Consider the following 27,720-nt stretch of genomic DNA (forward strand, 5'->3'; position numbering starts at 1 on the left):
GCCAAGACAACAGCACCGGGGAAAGACCAAAGTCCAGAGGCAGCCGCCCAGATAGCCAACGGTGAAGAACAAGAGTTCCCAGAACACAGCCGTCGAGAAGAGGATGTGGTTGCTATGTGGGAGCTGGGTGCTGGAAGACAAAGATGTGTTCTTGCTAGGGGGTGGAACACAGGTGGTCCAGTGAACAGCGTGGGAGCTGTGGCAAAGATGAGGCTGCGTAATAAAGCAGTGGCCCACACCCCAAAGAAGGCCGTTTGGACCTGGGTGAAGGACGCTGAGAACCAGCGGGACAGCAGCTCACTATGTTGTGTTATTAAAATGTTGTATTCTATTGTTTTCGTTATAGTTGACATGGGATGTTGTGTCTGAGTCCCTCCCCAAAGTTTGTGCCGTGTCACGTGTGCTGTAACACGTGACACACCATGTGAGCAAGGCAATAAAGAGGGCCACGTCCGCACTTGTGCCAGTTTTCAACCTGCAAAATTAGTCAGTCGTTTGTGTCTCGGTGAGCACATTCCCGCTGGGGGCTGGGCCTTTCCCAACCCCATAACAGCTTTGGCAAAACAAAACCATTTCAAACACTCCCATCACACTAAAATAATGAAGAGTACAATTGACTCTTCCCCTGATCCCAGATTCTGAAAAAATACTGTTTTGCCGGATCCCAGAAAAGGATAAAAACTGAACAGGACAGAATGGCGCGCACACAAGGGTTACCTATACCACTTTTTAGTATAGTGCAAAACATTCAAAAACTGCCTACGAGAACCCTGCACCGGAAAGAGCATAATTACATGGGTAAAATGTAGGCTCATTACATGGGTCTAGTTGAGAGCGGTGCAGTGGATGTTTTAGACATGGTGACATATAAATATATTATAGGGCAACGATAGCCGCCCTGTAGTTAAGGTGAGTCAGAGACACTTAGGAACCCCCTTAAAATTCTATTCTTAATAACTTTTGATTCGAGTAACAGATTTGGCCAAAATTAGGAAAGTGATTGCAGTCTGAAGAGCGTGGGGGGAGCAGACTTTCAAAGTGACGAAAAAATTCCTTAAAAAGATTTTGCCCAGAAGCGCGGCCTATTTCCCATTCATTTTCCCATACACAAAAAAGGTCAATGTTTGCCAAAGCGCAGAGTCCGGCTGGACGGATTTGGACCAGGTCCGAAACAACAAGAAGCGTTGACTCGCATGCCATGCGTGGTTTGGAGTTATTCCGTGCTGTGGTTATTTTAAAATTTGATGGAGAAGGAGATGCCACCTTCTACAAAAAATTATAGTTGTATCTGCCATTGTGCATTACAGGATCATGGTTTTCAGAAATGAAACGACCGCCATTCTGTTTTTCTCTCAATGCGTGAGATATGAGGCTATAGCTGAGGTTATGGAAAAATGAAATGCAGTGAAAAGCTATTTCTAGGTAAAAAAAACCTACAAATGCCATCAGGGTAGAGGTGGGGGGGAAAGCTGGAGGGGTGTTCCAGGGACAGAGTTTGCAACAAAAAGCTTTCTGTAGCCTCGGCTAGAGCCGCAAATAGCAGACACCTGAAAGCAAACTGCGTCACAGAAGCAGCGTATGCTCTAGGGTGAAAGGGAGGATGCATAGGAGGTGAGGAGGCCGTCTGGGGAGTGGGGAGGGGGGGAACTGGCACAGATGAGTGGGGAACTTGGTTATGGCCTGGGGACCAAGGAAGCATGTATTTGTTCAGCTGTTTTGCCGATATTCACGGCTATATACAAGGTTTCAAAGGATTACAGATAACTGCTGTATATGTAGTTCTGTATCTGCTGTTAGATTATTTTATTTTTTGAAAGATATATTTTATAACTATAGTGATGTCGGGGGTGAAAAATCACTGGCCAACTCAATTGCCATCCATGTCTCCCATTCATGCAATAACCAGGACAGACTCTGCTTAGCTTCAAGCTGAGGAAGGTGCCCCCCTCCTCAGGCCATTTTGCCTGATAAATGAGCCAAACTTAAAAGACCACTTAGAGGAATGGGCCAGCCCTTTTGTTTCTTTGAAGCGAAGGAGGGTCAGCCCTGCTTTGAAGCTAAGCAGGGTTAGTCCCGGTTACTGTATGGATGGACGACCAAATGGGCAACTGAATTATTTACTTTGTTTAAACCATGCTACTGTCAGTCCTTAAAGGTTTTGTACTCAGACAATTTTTTTGCCTTTTGCTGAATTGAATTCCGGTATTTGTAGTCTCCCAGTCAATAATAAAAAATAAATCAGTTATTTAGTGGTTTTCCCATCCCTGCAGTAACTGGGGCGAACCCTGCTTAGCTTCAAAGTGAGGAAGGGTTCAGATCACTAAGGCCATGTTGCCTAATATATGGGACACCCCTTACAATAACACTTAGAGAAACATGGGCTAAGGAGGCTCGATCCTTCCTGGCTTTGAAACTAAGCAGTGTCGGTCCCGGTTACTGCATGGATGGCAGACAGTCCACCATCCTGAATGCTGTGTGTTTTCTTAGTTTTAAATATCCCATAAAATACGGCATCTGCATTTTTATAAAACAGAAAAAAATGAAATAAATAAATAAATCACATTTCTGCTGAACACTTCCATCAGAGAACCCTGGCCTTAAGGAGTTTGAGACGCAGTACTTAACCATTATGCAACAATGAGGTTATAGTTTGGATTTTCACAAGTTTCATACCTAGCCTTTTATCATTGAACATATTAAATTATAGGCCAAGTATGAAATGTATGCCCCATGCAGCAGCAATGTAGTTAAATGCTGGAACTCGAACTCTGGCAGACCAGGGTTGGAGGCTGTCATTTTTATTTATTTAACTAATTTAATTTAATTAAAAGAAAAGCAACGCAAGTGGGAGGTGGCGAGGTTTGCTGCAGTGCAGTCATGTGATCTTTAGCACAAGGGCATTTAGACGAGGCTGCAAAGTCAGCCACGTCCAAACTTCCCTCATGCGAAAATAACGGCGCCAGAATGGCTTTCGAGCCTGAAAGGGAGTGCCAAAATGGGCGCTGCAGCGCATTGCCCGTGTCAAAATGGTGGCGCCGAAAAGGTGTTTACCGCTTGGAGAACGGTGCTTAACCAAAGTGTGTTCCATGGCAAATAATTTAATCTCACTGCGCATTGCCTAAAACATTGTTCTCAAAGTTTAAAATATCTCATAACACACAGCATCTGCATTCGTTTTTTTAAAAACCGTGTTACTGTCAGTCCTAGAAAGGTTTGCACTGTGACAATTTTTTCGCATTTTATGGAATTGCATTCTGGTAGTTGTAGTCTCACAGTCAAGTTGGGGGGAATAATGTCACAATTGTACTCTTTTGCCTAACATAGGATTTATATATTTGAGTGACACTATGGTATGTGTACTTTGGAAGTTGGCTTTATAAAGTAGAGTATTATTAAAAGGTTCCATGTGTTAATATCCCCGCAAAAATATTGCCATATTTTTGCAGCGATATTAAGCCATGGAACCTGCGGGGGAAACCCCTGCAACCCCCATAATTTTTCTTATGGAGCAGGGGACACCCCCGCAACTCCCTGTCCTAATAACCCGATAAATGATCCCCACTAATAATATCGCCTATGGCCTTACCCGACAACCATATATATGGTGATATTATTGGTGGGGATAATATTACCCGATACCTATTAAAAGACCGACTGAGGGTGAGGAGGGGAAATGATTAGAGGGCAAGTAAGCCCTGAAATGTGCCCACAATTTGGCAAGAGAGGTTGCAATCCTGGATACTGGTGCAGTTATTTTCCCCCGATTGTGGTTGCTTTTCGGGGCACCAGTAAAGGACACGTGGGTGGTCAGCGTAACTTTTTTTCAGAGGGCTGATGCAACCCCCTTGTTTCTTTTTGAGGGTGGTAAGGTTGCTGAAGAATTTGGCAAACAGGATTTTACGCAGGTTGTCATGTTCACAGTGCAGACGCTTACCCACAAGACAACATGCACTTGTTTCATATTAGGATTTTGTTTTCCATGGAATATTTCACTACAAATTGCTGGGTTTAAAAGGTGAACACCTTTTATACTTTGCCAGCATATTTATTGAAAGATTTCTTCTCTGGTAATTTTTCTGGTGTTCATGGCTTTTTTTTTTTAACATCCAATGATATTTTGTCTTGCGCACTTTCTTCTAAGGTGAAGGTCAACAGAACTACATTTGTAAAATATTTGGCCACTTACTGTGCGTATATTCATGGGTGCCAGCTTTTGATTTTGGCTGTGGGGGCAAAAGTACCTGTGCATATGTTTTCTTGCAGCCAATAATTTCTTTTAGCCATTTCTGTGCTGCTTAAATGCAGTTAGTTGGGGTTGTGCGATGTATCAAACGTCACCAAGAGACCAGCGATAAAATAAGGGGCTTGTAGCATGCTGCTTAACCCAAGTGTGTGATCCTCGGCAAATAATTTAATTGCACAGGGCTTTAACTAAAAACATTGGGAGTTCTCAAAGCCTGCAATGTTTTATACATAATAAAAAATATATAGATTTTGTACAGCTACAGTTACATCAAGGGTGAAAAATCACTGGTGTCCCAGGTCTCCCATCCATGCGCTAACCAGAATTGACCGTGCTTAGCTTCAACATGAGAGAAGGTCAGCCCCCTCAGGCCATGGTGCCTAATGAACAAAGTTACAAGAACACTTATAGCAACTGTGTGTATATATTCATGGGTGCCACCTTTTGATTTTCACTGTGGATGCAGAAAGTATCTTGGCATATGTTATTGTTTCAGCCGTTCATTTTTTCCCTGTTTCCGTGCTGCTTAGATGTGGTTAAGTTGGGTTCGTGCGATGTATCACAACAGTCACCAAGAGACCAGCCATAAAACGAGGCGCTTGGAGCACGGGACAGGACATTTCGGCATGGCCAGTTAGATGCACGCTGTTATGGTGTGACCTTTTCGTGCAGTTTGTTTTGGCGCGCCCAGTTGGACGCAGCCAGTTGGGGAAGGGAGGTCGCAATTGGCACAGCATGAACCTGCACTTTGCATTTTGTACCTCCCGGCACAAGGATGTTTTGGCGCGAGAGGTCCCAATTGGCATCAACTTGCAGGCACTTTTCATTTTGTGATATGGATTAAATGTGAAAAAGATTTATTTACTGCAACATTATAAAACAGGAAGGCACATGTATTACACTGTCGTTCCCGTATTGAACATGTATTAAACATGAAACTCATTTATTTGCAACCATCCCTCACAAACAACTTCACATCACGTATGCACACATTGCATGCACAACCTCTCAGATGACATGCACACCCTTACACCACGCATTCCCCTTACACTGCACATAAATTCAAAAAGGACTACACCGTCTCTGGGCAACATTCTAAAACAGAAAAAATGAAATAAACAAAATCGCATTTATGCGGGACGCAGCTATCCGAGAATCCCTAACCTTAAGGAGTTGGAAACGCAGCACCTAACCATTATGCTAAAATGTTATTGTTTGAATTTTCACAAGTTTCATATCTAGCCTTTTATCACTGAACATTGAATTATAGGTCTACTTCTTGTAAAGTCATCAGTGTTCTCATACAACATGTAATTAGAGATGTCATCAGTGATGTGATCTGTGATGTCATCATTGTGGTCATAAGCTGCACAACGGGGGCGCAAAGTTAAGGTGGGTTTAGCTACATATCAGGGGTTTTGTTGCATTAATTTTTCACCGTAACATCCCTGCAACTAAAGTCTTTTCCTTGAATGAATATATATATCTCCAAAGAAAGGAGGAGAAGGTGAACCGCACTCCCGCGGGCCCGGCACTAATGGCAAGCTCCAAGGTGACGGACAGACAGAGAAAAACACAGTGTTGTAGATGGACTTTTTTAATATTTCAGAAAAAGAAGAAAAGTTGTACAAAAAAGTATTCAGTACAATAAGCAGCAACACAAAGACAAACAGAGGCAGGACGCCATGGTGCACGACCTGCAAAACAACGCGTTTCGTGCTACACTGAGCGCTTGATCACGTAAGGGGAGAAGGGTTAGCTGGTAGAAATACAAGCAGTAAAAGCAGTCCTATTACTCTGTCAGTCAACTCGATAGGCCATGGCTATGGATGGAAATACAGGCGGCCAAGATGGAATGGGGTCAGGTACATGAATAAGTAAAGGAGCTGGAATACACCTTAAATAAATAGAAACTAAGGGACAAAGCCACAGACTAAGAGCATAGTGCACATGAGATGCTGCAAGTGTATAACAATATGGCAACAAAATAAATAAATCCATATAATGTTGAAATCAACAAACATGACAGAGTGCCGTATGTGCAAATACATATACAGAGTCATCAATAAAGGCAGATATGAAACAGAATAAGGCTAAAAAATCCCTAAATTTCAATTAAACATGCACACAGTAAAGATAAAATAGTACCCCATAATGGAAATTACTAGGTGACAGATTGGCAATAATACAATATTAAAAACATCAAGCCTGTATGAGGCAATAAAAAGCCATATGAGGTGGGCACAGAAGAGAATGCGGATACTAACAACCAGAACCAGATAATGCAACTATTAGGTGTGGTAGTTGCAAGCAAACTATATGTAAAATAGTATATCTTTTGAGGAACTAATTGGGTTGGGGTTATCCTATGCTGGACTTCAGCGCCCTTAGCTACATTTCTGATTTAGTTTTTCAGGGTCGCATGGGAAAGTAGCACGGAGTACTTGGTTCCTCAACTCCGTTTATGAAAATGAAACTTATTGGGTTGCTACATAGACTTAGTCCCATGCGCTCACATATTACTGAAAAGAATGACAAATAGCCCCCTTTTTAGTGTTCAGAAAAAACTCCACTTGTTGTGGTTTATTTCAAGGTTTTCTCGTGCCCTATGTGATTACACATGCTTCGATGACTTGCTCATCTTTTTATAATCAGGGCTGTTAGAGTAACAAGAAAATTATATTTCTTTTCAATATTTAAACACATAACATTATTTCCCCATATTAACGTGATATGAGAATCATTAAATGTCATAAAAGAACATTCAAACATTCAGAAATTCAAGATAATTTTCATGAAAGAGAAGAAAAGATTGGCCATTTTTGAGGAGGGTGCAAAGGGTTGGAGTGTTAAGGGTTAAAGAGAAAAAAGATCAATAAGGAAAAAATAAATATGAATTAATGAATTAAAACAGAAAAAATAACAACATGTTGTTAAATTCTGCTCGTTATCATAAATATTCCATGTATGAAGTAAAAATACATCAAAACCTGTTTGTTATGGTAACATATACTGGACACATATCCTTACCTAATTGTGCTGTGCGCTACTAGTATTCTTTATGTCTTTCAAAATATATTCACGGGTTAAATCCCAGGTCCATCTACAAAGTTAAAAGAAGTGATGTTTGAAAAGAATACGGGTATTCACGTCCTATTTTTGTTTGTTCCTCCCAACTTTGACAGTTTTGAAACTCCTTGTTTTCGCTCTCGTATTACAATTATATGTTTTTCCAATTTAGTTTATGAAAGGCTCCACGTGTTACCACGTGGGCGAGATAAGCCAGACCCCTTCGTTTTTGAGCCCCCCGTGCAAGCTTACCTTAACACTATTCGTCCCGTGATAAACCGTCCTCGTGTTTTCCGCGTCTCTGCCTGACTAATGCCATTTTGCACTTTGGTTGCTTAGCAACCCAGGTCAGCTGCAATGCGGTTACTCGTGGCTATGTTGGATTGGGAGAGCGCTTACTTCGTTCTCTGTATTACCCTTAATTTTAATCTTTGAGATCCATACTGCTGATTCAAAATAGAGTTATATTTTTTTAACAACCTGTGCGATTATCGTGGTTCTTCCAATTAAAATTTCAAAATTATTTAATTTCATTAATGCAAAGCAACGTGTCTGTTTTTGTGATCCTAAATTCCATTCAGATTGTGTTACATCTGTCCTAATGTGAATACATTAATTATGGCTTAATGCTCCACTTATCTTCAGTTTAATGTGCTCAAAAATATATCGTGTCGATTGAAGTCCTTTCTTTATTTCTGGCATTCCTGATTACCGCCGGTTCTACATTTTCCATTTTTTTGATGATGAATCAATCTCAATTCCTTTTTATAGTTTCTGCTATTTAATGATAACTCTATTAATTATCATATTGAATCTATCAATGTATAAGAACAAGTGTTATTCATTGTGGTTCTTCCCTGATGACATCTATCCTTGAATCGCAGTTCTATGTTATTTAATGCAAATGAATAAATGTGTGCAACATAAATCATGTTCAAATTCATGCTAAACAATGTATTCACTGATTGTCCAATCATTATTGTTATGGACCCACATGTTTTCACAGTTCCTTTTTACAGCAATTTTTAATTTCAGGAAATGTGTCCAGTATATGTGTTACACCCAATTTACAAAAAAGAGGCCATCTCATTATCTGTGTTGAGGCCTTTCTCTACAGCTCGAAATTTGCATATTTGTTTCGCCTCTTGTTGCCTCAATTTTAATTCTTGGTCCCCGCCTCTGGGGCCTAAAGAAACTTTAAGTCCCACAAATCTCAGTACTCATTTTGTCGTCCATCTGGTGTTTCTTTTGCCAATGTTGGGCCAGTGGTAAGTTTGATTCTTGGCTTCCAATAGTCGATAGGTGTTCCCGTATTCTGATTCTCGGATGGTGCTACCAATATATATTTTTCCACATTGGCAGATGATGGCATATATTACAAATTTCGTCTTGCAATTTATGTAATCTTCAATTTTTTGTGTAATTCCATATTCATCCTTAAAAGTTGTTGAATTATCCAAAGCATACTTGCACATTGTGCAGGTACCGCACTTGTGAAAACCTTTAGGAAGTGTTGGAAGCCATGTTCCTGTATTGTCCCTTTTTACCTCTGGAAGAAGTGATGGGCTCAAATAGTTTTTAATCGTTCTGGCTCGTTTGTAAATAATGGTTGGATTCTCATCAATAGATGTATTCACATTTGCATTTGCCCCCTCCTCAAAAAAGGCCAATCTTTTCTTTTCTTTCATGAAAATTATCTTGAATTTCTGAATGTTTGAATGTTCTTTTATGACATTTAATGACTCTCATATGACGTTAATATGGGGAAACAATGTTATGTATATGTGAAATAGAACACATGGCTAAAGTGCTAGTGCAGGAATAAAGATGAAGTCATCACCATGGGGGGTAATATAATAGCCCCAGATTGCGGAATGTCCTATATATAGCATGGCTAAAATCTACACATTAAATTGCAGAAAGGCTGTAAAAAAGGATTAAAAAAATAACCGCAATAGTAATAGTAAAACTAAGGCACACCTCATCATATAAGAAAAATAATTATACACCCATTCATTCCCCTTAACGATCCAGCCTATGCTTCTAATAAGTTGGGTGGTCACTGCTTTCATAATCGAATAAGGGCATGTATATCTGTTCCACAAAGTACAAGTACAGGTAATGTTCCCAAATAAAGTGCATAAGTAGCAGCAAGACAGCAATGTGTATCAAGCCTCATAATAGCGAAGCCATACTAAAGTGCAAATGCAGGAACACCTTAAACAATCTTGACTGTCAAATGCCACAGTTGGCAATAAAAGTAAACACAAAAGTAAAGCCCATGGTGTCAATACATTAAACAGTTGGTGTAATAAAGCAGGCAGGACCAACAACCAAAAGGCAGAGAAGAGAGAAAGCGTGCCGAAGCCACAAAAGTAAAAGGACCACAGTTAAACCCAAACATTGGGAAGAAAGAAAGATATATACTACTCCCCACAAATTGCAAAGTAAGCAGCCAAATCATACATGGAAGAAAAAGATGAATTAAAAAGGATGAAAGATAAAATAATCATCCCCAGGACTGAAAAAACCATGCAGGCACACGCAATAGAGGTCCAAAATCGACATAGGAATCAAGGAACGAGATAAAATAGAGAAAGAAAGCAAAACCGGAGTGGCGAAGAATGCAAAAAAAGGTGGGAAAATTAGGTGCCCAAGAATGTATATAATTCCTCGTCCACATTGTGGTCCTTTGGATGCTTTGTATCAAAGTCCAAAATGAACCTGGTTTCAAGTTGTCTTAATTTCAAGACGCGGTCTCCACCCCTAGGGTGGGCGGGCACATGTGCCACTGCAAAGAAAGTTAGCAGTTTCAAATCATTGTCATGTTCCTGTTTAAACTGTTTAGCCATGGGGTACGCTGGATCAGAGTTCTTAATTGCTCTGAGATGTTGCAAAATTCTCAGCTTCAGTTTAAATGTGGTACTCCCAATGTACCATCTCATACACGGGCATGAGAGGACATACATGACAAAGGTGGTGTCACAGTTGATAGAATACTTTATCTTCTGATGAATTTTCGTGACAGGATGAACAAATGATTTCTGCACATATGTATGTTCATTATTATTAATACAGTGAAGCACCAATACTGGTGTTGTTTCATGGAATGTAGATGCTTTGCCCAATACGGCTTTTGCCATTGTCACAATATAAATAGAATACAAAGTCTTACTTTGCAGAAACTCCTTTGGACATTTTGAACTTCTGATTTCCAGAACAACTTGCCACGTTTTGCTTCAGATCTTTATTCTGCAGATTAAAAACAAGTAAATACATTCATTGATAAACCCACATTGCTTGCTCAGTGACATTTTTAGTAATATCCAGAATGCTTTTACTGACATTCATAAAACTGCATATTTAAGAATAAAAGTCTACCAATTCAGACTGATATTCATGGGTGAGAACCATGAATGAATAAAGCCACACATGTATCAATAAAACAAACACTGAAGGCTGTAACATTTTCATATCTTTTTTATTTTTTTACTGAACAACATAGTTCTATAGTTTTGGCAATGTTCTTTGTGATGGATTAGTTTTCTCTCCCACAGATCCCCATCTTAGATACATATCTTCCAGCACCAGCTGTCTTCTGAAAGTTTTTCAGCCCCCAGGGGACACCATGTCACTCTTCCCGACTCCAATGAACACCTATGAAGTTGGGCAGGATGACAGGGGAAGTATATATGGAGCCACGGGTGCTCTATGACCTCAGTTCTGCGTTTTTCTTTAGCACTCAGTTGAGGGAGCACAGAACACTAAGAGGCCAAAGAGCCATCCATATTCAGGGGTTAGGGCGTGAGGATGAAGAGGGTGGAAGAACTATTCTATAACACAGAACATTATCAAGAAGCAAATAATTTGCTCTTCTACTGGATTCTTTAATCAACTTGGATCCAAAAAGCAGTACAGGGCCTAGGATAAGTGAGGATAGCAAGAACCAACCCCGAAACCAGAAAACTCTGGAGCAGTGCCTGCCCACATGAGTCCTGACCAGGCAAGGCCTAGAGGCAGTAGCACTTGGCAAACATGTACAGGGAAGCCCACCTTGCTGCCTGACAGAAGTCCAGAACTGGAACACCTCTCTGTTAGACAGAAATGGCCACCAGTCCTCGAGTGAGACCTGGGGCCCTGAGTTACATCCTTCCCAGCTATAATTAGCACTCAGAAATGCAGTGCACATTCTACTTAGACAGAATCTGCTTGGTGACCACTCTACCCACACACGTACCGGCATACAAAAGAGCTTCTCATACTTTCTGATGCCTCTCATCCGAGTTACATAGCCAATCAGAACCTGGTTGGTATCCAGATGACGAAACCTCTCCTCCGCATAGAATGGATAAGGTGAAGCATAGAAAACTAGATAATCATCTGAGAAGTTGAAATCAGATATGACCTGAGAAAGTAAGATCGGACAAACTCCCAGTCAGTTCCGTCCTTCGAAAATACCAGGTACAGAGTTTTCTCCAAAAGTGCCTGGAGCTCACTCATCTGCCTAGTGGAAGTATAGGAAACCAGGAAGATCACGTTAAGGGGAAACAATCTTAAAAACCAAGATTTAAGGGGCTCAAATGGAACCACCATCAAGCAGGTCAATGTACAATTTAAGTCTCACTATGGAACAACAAAAGTTCTTGTGAGAACCTGGTTAACCAATCCCACCTAACATTGGGGATCTCTTAAAGACTGATACAACAGCTAGGAAGCCTTTCACAGTACTGACTTGTAGGCACAGCTGGACCAGAGAGAGCAGAGAATCCAGAACAGTAGAGGAAGGACAAGTCCAGTGTCAATGCTTTTGCCCCTATGCCAAAAGAAAACCTTTCACCACCTAAAAAGGTATAAATAGCCTTGTTGGCAGGTCCACTGGTGGAAAGAAGTATATCCGGATGTTGTCCAACAAATCCCATTCTTATACCTCAGGCTCTCAGCAGCCAAGCATGATTGTTAAACCTGCTGAGGTTCGCATGGAGGTTCTGGATACCCGACTGGCGGAGCAGATCCACCTTTACTAGATAGAGCCAATGATAGATGGCCATGTGCAGAAGTCCCAGGTATCATTCTCTGGGCCGCAAGCAGAATTATGGTGAACCCATATTTCTGCAGTCTCAGAACAAACAGCAAATGACTGGAATTGGTGGGAATCCAGAAAGAAGAACCAAGTTCTACTCAACAATGTCCCATTTGGGGGACATCCAATGGAGCAGAACAACTTGCACTTCCTGTAGGCACTAGAGGTGAAGAGATCTACTTAAGGGGTCCCCCAAAGAGTGAGGATCTTATCCAAAACTTCCTGACAGTGCTGGGATGACAAACTCGATCTGCTCAAGGCATACACAATCATGTTCTCCATGCTGGCCAGGTGGGCAGCAACCAGACACGCCATTCTCCAGAGCTGAGAAGCACAGTTTCATTGCTTCACTGCACAGAGGCAGCAATCCCGTTTGTTACGTAATGCATGTCCACCGTGTTGTCCATCAGGATCATGATATACTTGCCAAGACAGATGAAAGGAATCTCACATGTGTAGTCTGATGGCCTAAAGATCCCATAGAATGTGTTCCCATGCTCATCCTTAGTTTGTCCAGGTGAGCACCATAGCCTTTCAGGAAGGCATTTAATGACCACATTCAGCTTAGGCCGAGTGTGCCATAGAGACTCTCCATGCTATATTTTCTGTCACTGGGTCAACCAGTGAAGGTCCTGTGGTACATGGCCTGTATGTAAAGTAGGTCCAATATGTTTCCCTGACACTGAGAACCCTGGCAATGAAGTAGCCACTGGAGTGACCTCTTGTGCAACCAGGTCTCTGGCACAAGAATGAAGGATCCCATTAGGTCCAGAACAAGCAGAAAGGCTAGGACCAGGACTGAACTGGGATTGAAAGAGGCAAACCATCTGAAGAATGTTCATTACACTGTTCTAGGGAGGAGGGAAGCCCTTCCTGAGAGGGTGTACAGAACCACCCAAAGATATGTATACATTTTAACAAAAAGGGGTGTATTTCTTGCGTAGAAGAACAAGTTACTTACCCATGGTAACGTTCTTTTGACTGGATGTTCCTCCCACGTATTCCTCATTTTATGATATTTCCACTTCAAAATTTTCCAGCAGTGTGTGGTGCGCGACAATTCCCGTCAACTCAATATCCCACGGAGGCCTCAGTCTCGATGTCGACGTCATTGATGGTATAAAGCACGTGCATCGACTGTTGGCTTCAGTTCCGTTTTTAACGTGAATAGGATATCCTACACCCGACAGTCCTCGTGAAAGAGCGAAGGCTGTCATAACATGGACAATTCTACTGCGGGGAAAGTTGGGAGGGGTGATGAGGAATACATGGGAGGAACATTCAGTCAAAAGAATGTTACCATGGATAATTAACTTGTTCTTTGAATGGATTGTGTCCTCCCACATAATCCTCATCTTATGATGAACTCCCAAAGCAGTGTATTTATTTCTGGAGGAGTGAGTTCAAATTTTCAGACTCATGATAATATAGGAGTTCCTTTATAGGTCTGTGCGAACAGAATGTAGCACTGCCTTTCCAAATAAATATTCCCGGCTTGAGGAAGATTCCAGATTATAGTGTTTGTTAAAAGTGTCTACGGATGATAATGTGGCAGCCGCACAAATATCTTTGATCAGGACACCCCTCTGTAATGCAGAGGAGGTAGCCTTGCCTCTGGTCGAATGAGCTCCAAGACCCTCCGGGGGATACTTTCCCGCTAATCTGTAGCATTGTGATATTCCTAAAATGTTCCATATTGATAAAGTTTATGTCTTATTTTAGACATCCTGGCGATGTAGAAACTCATCCACGCTTTGGATAAAGCCTGTGTAACATCTCCTCTTCCTTTCCAGGATGAGGAGGAGGATAAAATGAAGGTAACATTATTTTCTGAGTTAAACGGAACTCAGATACAATCTTAGGTAAGGTAGGTTTCCCCTTAAGGACCACCTTTTCCTTATAGAAGATGGTATATTGAGGCTTGCCGGACAGGGCCTGAAGTTCACTCCCTCTTTGGGCTGATGTGATGGCCACTAAAAGAATGTTTTTTAAAGTTAATAACCTTAAAGGACAGGAATGGATATGCTCAAAAGGAGCACACATTAGGCATTTCAACACCAATTTGAGGTCCCAAATTGGGACTTGAAATGGGACCGGAGGAAATATATTTGTCAGTTCTTTTAAGAATTGTATCACAAGTAGGATCTTGAAGACAGAGCGCTGCTAGATACCCCTTAATTGTACCAACCTGGAGCCACAGATTGGCCAGGTGTAATAGGAACGATAACACCATAGGTGTACTACATGTAAAAGGATTCTCATTCTTATCCCTGCACCAGCTGCAGAATTTGTTCCAACAGCAGCAGTACGAGGATTTTGTTGCTGGCCTTCTAGCGGAAAGCAAAATCTCCATTATGTCGTCCGGGAGGTCACAATCTTTGTATCGCAACGTCTCAGACACCATGCGTGACGGTTGAGTGTCTTGACTTCTGGATGGAGAACCAGTCTCAGAGAGAGAGAGAGACAGAGAGAGGGAGAGAGACAGAGAGAGACAGAGAGAGACAGAGAGAGAGAGAGAGAGACTAACTATACTCAAGCGGGTCAGCATTTCCCACAGCTTTGATCTTATCACACTGTGGAACGCTGCAGTGTAATCAACAAAGTAAACATGAGATGATGACAAATTAAGTGACACATCTAGTAGTGGAGGTGTAGTAAAAGGAACAAGTTACTTACCTGTAACTGTTGTTCTCCAGCATGGGGTCTGGCATGGATTCACATGCTCATGAATATTCCCCGTCGTCAGGCTGGGAATCCTCGGTAAAGAAAAAACCAGTATCAGTTTCGTTTCTGATCTGTCTTTCGTAGTAATAACCAATCACTGGTCTCTGCGTCATACTGACCACAGCCAATGACTGCCCTCTACCTAAGCACCGCCTCTGGCAGCCATCTTCAGATTTTTACCGCACGTTCATGTGTTGGGATCCTCGTGCTATTGCTCTCGAGAGTTAGTGCTATTTTTTCACGTTTTTTTCTCAAAAACTTCGTTTTTTCGGTCAAAAGAGCCTCAAGCTCCACCGACTCACCATCCGATCAACGGGGACCCGTTTCGGATTCGTCTGCGCCCCTCAAGGGTGAAGATTTCGTCGAGCTACGCTTTTGGAGGACTCCAGAAGTTTCTCAGGCCCGGCCATGGCCCAGGAGAAGGGAAGCTCGACGGCCGGAAAGCTGTTCAGGGTCTGCCCTGGATGCCAGCTGCAGAACGTCTTCAAGGAGGACGAACACTCTTTTTGTCTTTACTGCCTACATGAGGACAAGACGCACGTGGAGAAGGACTGTGCGTTTTGCGGCAACATGTCGGAGCGGACCATGAAGGACCGCCATCAACGTCTCGCCAACTGGCTAGAAGGGAAGAGCCCGTCCGGCGAGAAGAAAAGGAAGAAATCTGAGCGGTCTTCTAAGACCTTTGAGGACGCCCCGGCGACGGGGGTCCAACATAAGGCCAAGCAGCGCGAGTCTGCTGGCACCGGGAGCGCCGAACGGTCGGGCTCTACGGGCGCCAGGCAGGGCGCACCCTCCCCGGCACCATCAACCACGAGCCAACGCTCTGGGTCGGGTAAGAGGAAGGCCGAGCACCCGGCGAAGCTCCTGGAGAGGCCCCGGTCGAGCTCGAAGGCGGAGGGGGAGCGAGGCAGTGTCCCCCCCCTCAAGGATAAGGCGGTGAGCGCACCTAAGGAGGTGAAGGCCTTAATCCATCTGGCCAAGCCCTCTATCGAAACTGTCGCGGCGGCCCTGGCTCAGCCTGTGGAGGCTACAACCTCGGGGCTCAGTCTCCCTGCCACCTCGGAGGGAGTCCTCTTTTGTGCCCATCGATAGGACCCCCGTGAAATCCCCCGTGGGGAAGAAAAAGGGGGGGCAGGGCGTCGTCGTAGATTCGGCCTCAACCTCGGAGGAGGAACTGGTCGAGGTCTTAAGCCACGGCCTCGGCGTGGAAGAAGACCGGCCCGTCGGGATGGATCCCGACGCAGGTGACGACGACATCGTCGAGGGTACCGTCGGGCCCCCTGATCGCCCGTCGGATTTCCCTCTGCCAGCGCCGCGAGACAACTCGGCGGCCATTTTGTTGGCTATACAGTCCTTATGCTCTGAGATTAGGACGAGACTACCGTTGCCGACGGAACCTCTCCCGTCGGGGGACCCAGAACCGGGACCTTCTGGTGTTCCCCCTACCAAGGAAAGAAGGATCCACCCTCCACCTCCTTTTCAGCCGTCGCGCCCCTTCCAGCCCTCCTCCCCGTCCACCCGAGGGGATGATACGGGGACTGACACGGCAGCAACGGGTACGGACGACGAGGTATACGACGAGGATGTACCGTCGTCGCCTCCCACCAGGGCTTCTCCGCCCGACGAGATTGGATCGTTCCACTCAATGATCGCCAGGGCATCCGAGCTTTTCCAACTCTGCCCTGAGGAGAAGAAGAAGGAAGGTTTCCTTTATCAGCGGCGCGAGGCCAAGAGGAAGACGGTCCTCGCGGTGCCTCTATTGGACGACATTTGGGATGAGGGCCTCACCCTCCTCAAGAACCCGTCCACGACGCCAGCTAGAAGAGACCAGTACGAGAAAAAGTACCGGGTCCCGGACACGGCCCCCCTGTGCCTCCGGGCGCAGCCTACTCCGGACTCCGTCGTCTCCGCGGCGGCCAGGAGAAAAGCGGGGGGGGGGGTGCGGCCTCCACATCGACTTCCCCACCGGACGGCGAGGGAAAGAAATTGGACTGGAGAACCAGAACACCTTCACTTTTGTGTGGACTACAGAGGGATCAGGTCAATCCTTTTCAAAGACAGATGTGCACCCAATACCAAGAGCAGATGAACTGATTCCCAAGTACATGACCTCACGGGGTGTTACAGATCTTTTATTAAGAGTTATGGGACCATTTTACTTCTTTCTTCTGTAAGGGTGCAGAAGACGGACTCTGGCACAAAGGTGGCGTATTTGGGGCCATAGACTCTTGAAAACCTATCTTTCTCTATTTCTAAGAGGGGCTTCTCTGCCTCAACTAAGATCTAAGGTGACTAAGTGTCCACCGTCCTGTGTCAAGAAATCCCTACTTCAGGCCCTTAAACTATAAACTAATAAATAAAGCACTGTCCTGATCCCAGGAGAATGCCTCCTGTCTCCTGGTGTTCAGTATTAAACAACCTGGCATAATGTCTCCCTTCCCCTTCCCCCGGTCACAAATTTCCAAAATCCTCTCTTTGTGGAAGACGTATTGGAGGGCAGATGGACATGTCCAGAAGGTCCGGGTACTACGTCCTCCAGGCCCAATCCGGAGGGATTAGGATAATGGATTTCCTGAACCTCCTGATGACTTGAGGAATGACAGCAACTGAAGAAAACGTGTACAGGAGTGGAAACTCCTTGTCCACTATGAACGCATTCCCAGGAGCTCCTCTTAGGGGAAATTCCCTTGAGCAGTACAGCGCGCACATCTGGTTGACACTGGTTGACACTGGTTGCGAACAGACCCACTTGAGGGGTTCCCCAAATGGTGAAGATCTCTCGAAGGACTTCCTGAGCTAGTTCCCACTCGTGGGAGACTGTGCTCCGCCTGATCATAGGGTGTGCCACCATATTCTCCACTCCGGCTAGGTGAACTGCTGATAGGGAGATGACTTCTTGAATTGCCGAGTACCAGAGATGCATTGCTTCTCTGCACAGTGGTAGTGGCCCTGCACCTCCTCTCTTGTTGAGGTAGTACATGGCCACTGTGTTGTCCAACATTCTCAAGAAATTTTTTCCCCGCACAGAGGGCAGGGAGGCCTTCAGTGCTAGTCTGATTGCCCTCAGGTTGATATGTAGTTTCAACTCTGATGGAGAACAAAGACCACTGATTGTCAGATCATTGGTATGTGCTCACCACCCCGTCAGCGAGGCGTCCGTTACTACCTTCATCTTCGGCCAATGCTGCCAAAAAGGTTCTACCTTCAGAATATTGTCCTTGCAGGCCCACCACAGGAGATCTTATGCATGTTTGGAACCTGAAGGAGAGCTGACATTCTGCCTGAGAATTGAGACCATTGAGTCCGGAGAGCCCACTGGAGAGATCTCATTATCAGGCTTGCCTCTGGCACCAGAAAAATGCAGGATGCCATGAGGCCCAGCAACCTCAGAAAGTCGAAGGCCAGGAGACTTTTGAATTTGGTGACCATCTGCAGGATGTCTTGAGCCCTCACTACTGGTGGTGAGGCTTTTCCCAGGGATGCATCTAGGACTGCTCCAATGAATTGGAGCCTTTGAGATGGTATCATGTGGGACTTCTTGAAGTTGAGGGAGAAGCCCAGTCCGTGGAGAGAATGACAGGCAGATGTGTGAACTGGCCCTGATCAGCCAATTGTCCAGGTAGGGGTAGATATGAATCACCCCTCTCCTGAGACTCGCTGCCACCACCGCCATCAACTTGGTGAAAACCCTCGGGCGGAGGTCAGCCCAAATGGCAGAACTCGAAACTGATAATGAGAACTGCCAACGGCGAACCTCAGGAACTATATGTGCTTGTGATGGATTGGCACATGAAAGTACGTATCCTGAAAGTCCAATGATACAATCCAGTCCTGAAGTGGCAGGGCTTGAAGGATCTGAGAAAGGGTAACCATCTTGAACTTGTCCTTCCTGAGGAATTTGTTGAAGTCTCTTAAGTCCAAAACGGGTCTCAATCCTCCGTCCTTCTTGGGAATAAGGAAGTACGGGGAGTGCCAACCCTTGTTCAGGTTCAATATTACCTGCATAAGGAGCGGATCTGAAACTTGGAAAGAGCTTTTCCCTGGTGGATGACTGAGGTTTTTTTTTTTTTTTTTAAAAGGGAAGGCATTAACACTGGGCAACTGTAATGCCTTGCCATTCTTTCAGATGAAGTGAGTCTGCGTCCCACTGGGGTCTTGTGAACTAAGGCCTCAGAGTGGTTTTGAGCCAGCTGGAGCAGTGGAGGATGGTAAAGTAGCCGCTGCCTGGACAGCCTTAGTATCTCTTCCCCGTCCCCCAGAGGGGAATCTTTTTTGACCTCTTTGATTGGACAGTTCCCCCTCCCTTTCAACTGAGCAGTAATGGCAAAAGGACCTACCCCTCCAAGGTGTGCTGGTGGGGTTGTTTTGTGGCTGTCTAATAGCAGCACCAAGGGATTTTGCTGCAGCTTTTCCAGGATCTCGTCCACCTTGCTACCAAATAAATGTGTGCCATCAAAGGGCATGTTAAGTAGTCTGAGTTGCACATCTGGAGCAAAATCGGACTTTACCAGACAAATCTGCCCATTACTGTACTAGTCCCCATTGTCCTGCTCATACGGTCAGCAGCATTGAGACCTGTTTGGAGGGATCTGCACATCGTGTCCTTCCCATTGTTGACTAGATTTAAAAATACGTCTCTTTCGTCCCCTTCAGAGATATGGTCAGGCGCCATTGCAGATTCATGTACAGTGATCTGAAGGGTTGATTGAGTACCGTTTCCGACACCACTGGTGGGATTGTGCTCCGTTCAGTGTACTTGTTTACATATCCGCTGGCTTGATTTTTGTGCTTTTTTCAGCCCCCATTGCTATAGATTCCCAAATAGTGTAAGTGAACTTGGCCAACGTGCATGTACCATTCACCGACTTTAGGGCCATACTCCCCGCAGAGAAAACGTTCTTGGCCAAAGCGTCGTAACACTTGTCATCTCTGTCTGGGGGAATAGTCGGGTATGCGTTTTGTTTTGAGGTGGATGTGGCAGCCTGTAGAACTAAACTTTCAGGAGTGGGATGCTTCGTCAGAGAACTGTGGTCACTGCTGGACGCCCTGTATGTTATTTTTTTAGTTACTGCCGGAATTCTGGCGTCTCCCAATTTGTATGTACTCACCTTTGCAGAGTCACAGTAAAAGGAAGAATAGGATCCTCTTGGAGTCCTTTATCTAGGATGTCTAAGATCATCCTGCCCATATATTGGTGTGGGTCTTTTCCACCCCATGTATTCCACCACCCTGGACATTACATGTCTGTAAGACCCTTCTGCATGGTCAGTAGGATCAGGTCTCCGAAATTCTAAATCTGGGGCCGTATCTAGTCCACTTGCATTTTGTAGGGACTCCTGTACATTTTTCAACCTTGATTCCTCATAGATCAAGGATTCAGGGACCCCAGGTGTAGGCCAAAGGGATGTGAATCAGAAATGTTCTACTTCCTCATAAATAGAAAAAGTGATTCAAAAGAATCCTTTCTTGGTATTGGTAGTGGTGTATATAATCTCTCTGTAATCCTCAATGGCGTTGATGGTGGCACCAACATTTTCAATACCATCAACGATTTTGGCACGAGGACCTGTTAGGGTCCGATGAAGAATCTTTCTGCGCCGATGACTTCTTCCTCGAGGAAGATTTGTCTCAACTCGAGGGATCCTTCCACCACCCTCAAGGAGATTTTTCCTTGCCTCCCGGGCCCGAAGGCGCACACGTTTTGCCCTAGTCTTTTAATTGTCGAGTTTTTCGACCTGGGCATGGCTTTCATAGGTCTTTAAGGGGGTCAAAGCAGCATTCTCGAATACTTCCATAATTTTCACTCAGAAATTCTCCCACCTCAGCCGAGGAGGCCGATTTCGTCTGGCATTTAACCCGTTCTGGGGAGGAACTCAACGACAGACAGTGACCTACGGGGCCTTTTCTTCAAACGCTGTAAAGATCAGCGGTGAGAACCACTGCGTGATCTCGATCATTTTGTCTTCTTTCGAGGAGGAGAAATATTTCTCAACTCATCAGAAAACTGTCTTTTCGACTGTTGTAATTGATGGGGATTTAGACCTACCTGGTGCTAATTTTCCGCTTTGCTCTTTCAGGGCTTTCACCATCATCGATATCAAGGCCTTACAGTCGAAGGTAGCGTGAAAGGAACTGAGGCACCACAGTCACACCCGATGGGGGTCCATAAGGGACATCTTTGCCCCACAGTCCTGGCACTTCTTAAACCCCAATCTCAGAGATGAGACACCAAAGATGATGCCATTCTAATGATTTTTAGTCGAGGATTCTCTTAGGGAAACATAGCGCACCGTATCTGAAGCAATAGCTTTTGCAGAAAAACAGAACTGAAGCCAATGGTTGCTGCACACATTTTATACCATCGATTATGTCGACTTTGAGGCCTCCGAGGGACATCGAGTCGACAGGCATCGACGCGCAACACCCTCTGCTGGAAAAGATTTCAGAAGCACCTGAAGCTGTATATGGAAATATCATAAAATGAGGAATACATGGGAGGACACAATCCATTCAAAGCATGCTTCATGTATCTTTGTGCCAAGTCCCCCCGGCTTTATCACCACTTAACAAGATACTTTTTGCATGTCACTTCCTCACGTACATCTGCACCAGGACCTAAATTCAATCATTATCAATACATTTTCAATTTCCTTTAGAATAATGTAATTCCAGATTCTGTGTTTAATCTCATAACTATCACACTGCAGTTCATTAGATTGTGCCAAATATTCCTGTGTTTTTTACTGCCAAAAGAAATTCAGATATTCCACAGCATGTTTTACTCCATTTACCCTTAATTTAATTAATATATGTGTATACACCATTTATTTTGCAATGAATTGTACCCTATATTTAATGACATTATGTCACATGGACGGTAGGTGGCAGAGCACTCCAGTGCTCCTGAGGTGATTTACATTTCAGGGAGAAGCCCAAACTGTGTAGGAGATGGCAGGTGTGGTGCAGGCTCACTGAAAAGGTCTGGGGCTCAGACGCTAATGAGCCAATCATCCAGGTGGGGAAATATGTGAACTTGTACATCTTGAGATGTGTGGCCACTGCAGCTAACAGGATGGTGAAGATCCTTGGAGCAAAGGAAAGTCTGAAGGGCAGGACCTTTGACTGGAAATAGATGATCCCAACCAGCAATATTAGGTACTTGCTGTGCATTGGATAGATCAGCACTTTGAAGTAGCTGCCCTGGAAGTCTAGTGACACCAGGCAGTCCTGTGATTCAAGGACCTGGACGATCTGGTGACCATCACAATCTTGTCCACGCACAAGTCCAAGATCAGAAACCTCAAATGTAGGATGGGAAGGAAGCTCCTGTCCTACCAGAAAGTAAGCGTACCAGTCCCTTCCCCTCTCAGAAGACAACAGCTTTATGGTACACTTCACAAGTTATCCCTTTAGGCACTTTTGCCTTTCTGCTCTGTCAGAAATGCCTCCACATTTCTTGGTGGCATTCCTTCATCACTTAAAACTGGGCTTGTTCTGCTTCTGGCAAAGTCCTCCCTAGACCCAGATACATATAAGAAATTCCAGACTTCCATTTAGTGGAAAAATCCTTGAATAAGTGGCGGACTTGCATACACATAGTACATGATCTATAGTGTAAATATCAGTCTGGCTTCCTTTTCCACCACAGTACTGGCGCCGTGACCCTTCAAGTACTGGATGACATTCATCTCATTATAGACACTGACGTAGCTTGCATATTGGTTCAACGAGACCGCAGTTTCGGATACAGTGTCTCTCAAATCTCTCTTCTGCCAACTTTGCTGAGCGATTGGGTCTTGGTGGACAGGTACTGAGTTGGTTCAAGCCATTCAAGTCTGTCCCGCTAAGCCATTCGGGTTGAAATTGCTTACTCTTCACCTTTGCAGGTGCCATCTTTTCTTCCCCTGATCATATCCTCAAACTTAAGAATTGTTTGAAAAGCATGAAGCATAGATATCACTAGCTTATCATAGTCTCAAAAATTGAATTTATGCTTTATGGCAGCCCAAATAAAAACCCCACTATTCAATATTGGTTCGCCACCCTAATGTTTAATGGTAGTTGTCCCAAGTTAACCCATGTAGCTAAGTTATTACGCCTTCACATTGATATAGACTGGACTATGAAAGATCTTTCATCAAAAAATTGGAAGCTGGGAACTATCAATTGTTTCTGCTTTGGAAGAAAACACTATGTCCTCAAGCTATTTTGTACTGGTATATGTATACATTTTGGTGCCTTTCAATGTGCTCTTCATCCAGTAAAGCCTCATGATGCTGCTTAATTTGCTATTGGGAAAAGGATGTTCAGCCAAATTACACTCTTCTTCTCTGAGCTACATTTGCTGCCACTGGAAGACAAAATTCACTTTAACATTGGCTCTTTGGCCTTTAAAGCCATTGTACTCCATCAGCCGCCTTATCTGGCTGAAACATTTCCGGCACCTGTGGCTCTCTCCCGAAAGTAAGGAACTATTTGTCTAAATATTTCCAGAGCCTAAAAATCTATAACTTGCAACCAAGCATGCTCATTTTATATTGCCTGCTTTTGGAGCTATGTTCCTCCCGATATAAGGGTGTCTTGTGTATAGGCGCGTTATAAATGCCATATATCATTCATATCTTCTTCCCTTCTGATCTTGAGGGGAAAAAAACGAATACTTTTCTATTCCGTTGTTAAAATGTATTGACTTATTCATCAATTTCATCTACTTGGCTTTATCTTATGTTCTGCACTCGATACACTTGGGTCTGGTTTGCACTTTCAAAAATTATTAAAATAAAGAAGTAATAACAGTTTTCAGAACTTTGTCCATTAGTAGGATATCTAGAGAGGGGATAGAGAACAGTCTATAGATTGTTGAGCGAGGATGAGGGAATATACTTGCAAGATGACCTTTTTGGGCCAGGCATCCAATGTGGTGCATTGTCACTCCCTTACACGCAAGGAAAGTACACACCTCCTCCCCCCACTGGAGTTTGGGGTAAAAGTTGCATTCAAAAGCTTTTAGAACTGGGGTGCCAGAGTGATGGAGGGTGACGTGATGTGATGGAGGCTGAGGTAACTGCCTCTCTGCTTTCCTCTAGCTCTACTTTGAAGAGGACAATTCAGCTTACCTTGCTTTCTGGAGCGTTCCTGCCCCCTGCCATGGTAGGCAAAGGAGGGAAAACTCCAAACTGACCAACCTCTGGAGGAAGAGGAGGCAGGTTGTTGGGTGGCAAAGCCAATGATTATTTAGGGCACTTCTCCAGAGACTAACCTGACTTTTTACTGAAGAACTTATCACCATCAAAGAGCATACCCAAGCAAGGGTTGGAATTGAGGGGCGCTGGGAGGGTATCCCTTTCACTCATCGACAGTTATTACTTTGTGGTAATTTACTACAAAGTCATTACTTTGAAATGATAGCGATAAATATGGGCAACTATGGGTTAAGGGGTAAAAAAGACTTAGTTATGAAGGATACGGTGGAATAGGGGACCCTCCAAAATAAATACATTTGTTGTAAAAGTTCAAAGCAATTACTGTTGATGTAATGACATGGAACTGTTGGGAGCTATTAGCTCCTGCTTATAGCCCAGAAGAGCCTGGTTATCTTGCCAACTGCCAACAAGAGCTACCTGTGGCTCTGACAGGTCAACTGATGCTGAACAAACACCTATGTGTATTTAAATCTGTGTGTTTGGAACAATCTATAGATCTGCATAATGACACATATGACATCAAACATAAGGGGTCATAAATAAAATGAACAAAAAGCATCTTATATGGGTGTCAGATTTGCAGACCACTATACATTAGCACCTAGTTCCCCAGTGATAGCTCCTGCTCACTGGTTAATTAAGGATAACCAGGAGTTGCTTTTAGCGCCTGCTTCTCCAGTCTTCATTTAAATCCCTGGAAGTCAGGGTAAAACTATGCGTTCACACCAAGCAATGTCTGCAGATGACCAAGCTCATACCAGGATTCTATGAATACAGCCTGTAGTGTCCATCCCCGAAAAGAGGATCGGACAGATGCCTTCCTCCCATCAGTAATACAGCAGGTAAAAACGTATTTAATCTCAGGCATGGGAAGACTCTTATACCTCAGAGGCCACATTCCACAGGAAGAGGAGTCATTTTCCAGAACACAGGTGGCACACACAGCTTTCAATGTCAGGCTCCCTGAAGCAGAAAAACGATTCCAACTTCTTGCTTTCTCCATCTAGGGCCAACGATAGAAATGTGGCAGACTTAAAACCCACTGCATTGGCCTAAACCACCACACTTCTGAGAGTATGGTGTGTGGGCAGGAAGACTGGATCTGTGCAGGGCAGACAATGCTTCTGGGTAAGGTCACAGCCTCATCTGGAGTAGAGGCTAGGGTGGAGTCCGGTTTCAACCATGCCCTGGTCCAATATGTCTATGGGAGCCAACTGTACCACTGCATTTTCTGGAGCACAGATAGGCCCTGGGAATCAAACTTTGCATGTTTCTGGAATTAACATGAGGCTTCCTGTAAGCCGGGCACTGCATTAAGTCCATTTAAGCAGAGGTGTCCAGACAACTATCAGTGTGAAGGTTAAATCAGTGAGAATAGCCTCCTGGTTTGAACATTCCTGTGAAAAATCCCCAACCTCTTCCAAATCCAAGGGTTCCATCCCACAAGGGATGGGATCCCCCTCATCATCAATAATATAGCCCATTTCTTCAAAACACTGGGCCCTCAGACATGAAGTAAACTCGTTGAGGTGCTGATGTAGGGGGATATGCTGCCCGATGACAGAGCCTACTGGCATTGGATGGGGCAGTCTCAGTTCTTGGTGCTGACATTTAACTAGCAGGTGTTTGGTTCCACCCCAAATAGGCGCTTTTGCTGGCTTGTCCAACATGGCATACCCTTGCACCACCACCAGGTCCAAAGTTGGTGCCATACCAGTGCTCCAGTTTAGAGGATGGGGGAATAGTACCTTCAAGGGTGGTGATTTGGTAGAATATTCTTCATCATCCTTGGAATGGGAGAGACAACTCTTCTTAGAATGATGAGGATAAACGGTATTCAGAACATTTGCATGGGGAGCAGGCCCTTTTGCGACTATTCTTTTCTTTCCTATGACCACCTGCATGCAAGGTGTAATACTCTCTATGTTAGTCCTCCCTCGGGCAGTGCTCTGAAGCAGGAGATATGGTGGGTGTGCACATACCAGCTATTGTGGAGAAATGTATAGAATTTAGAATTATGCTCCCAGAGGGACTTTCCATGCATGACAGGAATTGCAGTCTTCCTTACTGTGGTCTTTTGTCAGGCAGTAAATATGGGCAACTATGGGTTAAATCATGTGGTGGTAGGTGATGGGCATCTGCATCAAGCAGTTCCTCACAGTGCTTGGAGACCATCTTGAGACTTGGCATGACTCAGTAGTGGAAAAAGCTATTGGCATGCCTGAGCACTGTACGGTGTGTGTGTGGAAAAAAGGAAGGTCAGGCTGGGAAAACGGCTTCCTATATCCAGCACCTGGTGTCCCGTACGGCCACATGGCCATGCTTAGGGGTCATACAGAGCCAGCCCAGAGCTGCTTGGTGCCCCCTGGTGGCTGAAAATATTTGAGAAGATGGCCGGTCCTGGAAGATGCATATCGAAGATGAGGAAATTGTGAGTGTACGGATTCCAATAGGAATGAACCTACTGTAGATTACATTGGTTTCATTGCGAGTTGTCAAAAAGTGGACCAACAGTCACAATAACTATTACAAGCAGGTGTGTCGCTAGGTGGTGCTGGGGGGCTATAGCCTGGGGTCTTTTGGTTGAAGCCCTGGATAGAAGCTCCGGGGCTACAAACACAAGGCTAGCCCTGAGTCGTTAGCGGTCACACACCAGCTCTGCTGCAACCAGTTTAGGAAAGCGGTGTAGAGAATGGGCTCTGCCTTCAGTGGGCTGCTGTCCTAAGCGCTCTGGGCTTAAAGGCACAAAAAACAGTGTGTTTTAGGCGTTTTCAACATTAGTATCCCCTTTTCTCAGCACAAGGAAGACCCAGAGGCTTACTGTGGACTCAACATTTCCATGAGACCATTTGACCGAAAAACTGGTCTTTCAAGAAACAAACTCTGCAGACGTGCATCTGCTTACATTGGTCCTATAAAATGTGACAGCACCACCCCAGCAAGTCTTCCTCGTGTGCATGCACCGTCTTGCAAAACTCTTTCTTCCTGAGAGTAAGGACCCTACATGGCATTGAGGCCAAATTTTTCATGACATCTTTTACTTGTGTGGTCGGTAAAATATAAATCACCATTGCAGTCAAAATACAGATCACCCTCTTCAAATTAGACAGAGGCAAGCAATCTTTTTGATGGGCAACATTAGCATTCTTTGCATCATTTAACCCATTCACAGCTATCTTGTGAATAGCCAAGATCCCAATTTTCCCATTATTTTCATCCTCAGGTATGTATAAGTGCAACGCTGATTTCTCTTTCTTGGCAGCTTCTTCAAAAGGTAAAACTGCAAAACGTTAAAGGATATTATACTTCACAATCAATAAAGAAGATGTTTGAAAACGAGCTTACTGAGCACTTTCAAAAATGAAAGCAATTGAAAATCAGGAGGAGAAATCAGCTTTAGA

The 27,720-nt window shown here is 44.3% G+C and overlaps 1 protein-coding gene across 4 annotated transcripts in view; it reads right to left on the reverse strand.

Annotated features, from left to right (window-relative positions):
* Positions 1-27,720, reverse strand: part of CCDC68 (coiled-coil domain containing 68) — a 459,254-nt gene that overhangs the window by 57,679 nt on the left and 373,855 nt on the right. For all 4 annotated transcript variants that reach the window (XM_069627009.1, XM_069627008.1, XM_069627010.1 and 1 more), the window contains one exon: positions 10,488-10,564. In XM_069627009.1, coding sequence (XP_069483110.1) covers positions 10,488-10,564 — 77 coding nt within the window. The remainder of the gene's footprint in view (positions 1-10,487; positions 10,565-27,720) is intronic.

This window comes from Ambystoma mexicanum, chromosome 6p (assembly GCF_040938575.1).
Source record: "Ambystoma mexicanum isolate Mex_15411 chromosome 6p, UKY_AmexF1_1, whole genome shotgun sequence".
Lineage (NCBI taxonomy): Eukaryota > Metazoa > Chordata > Amphibia > Caudata > Ambystomatidae > Ambystoma > Ambystoma mexicanum.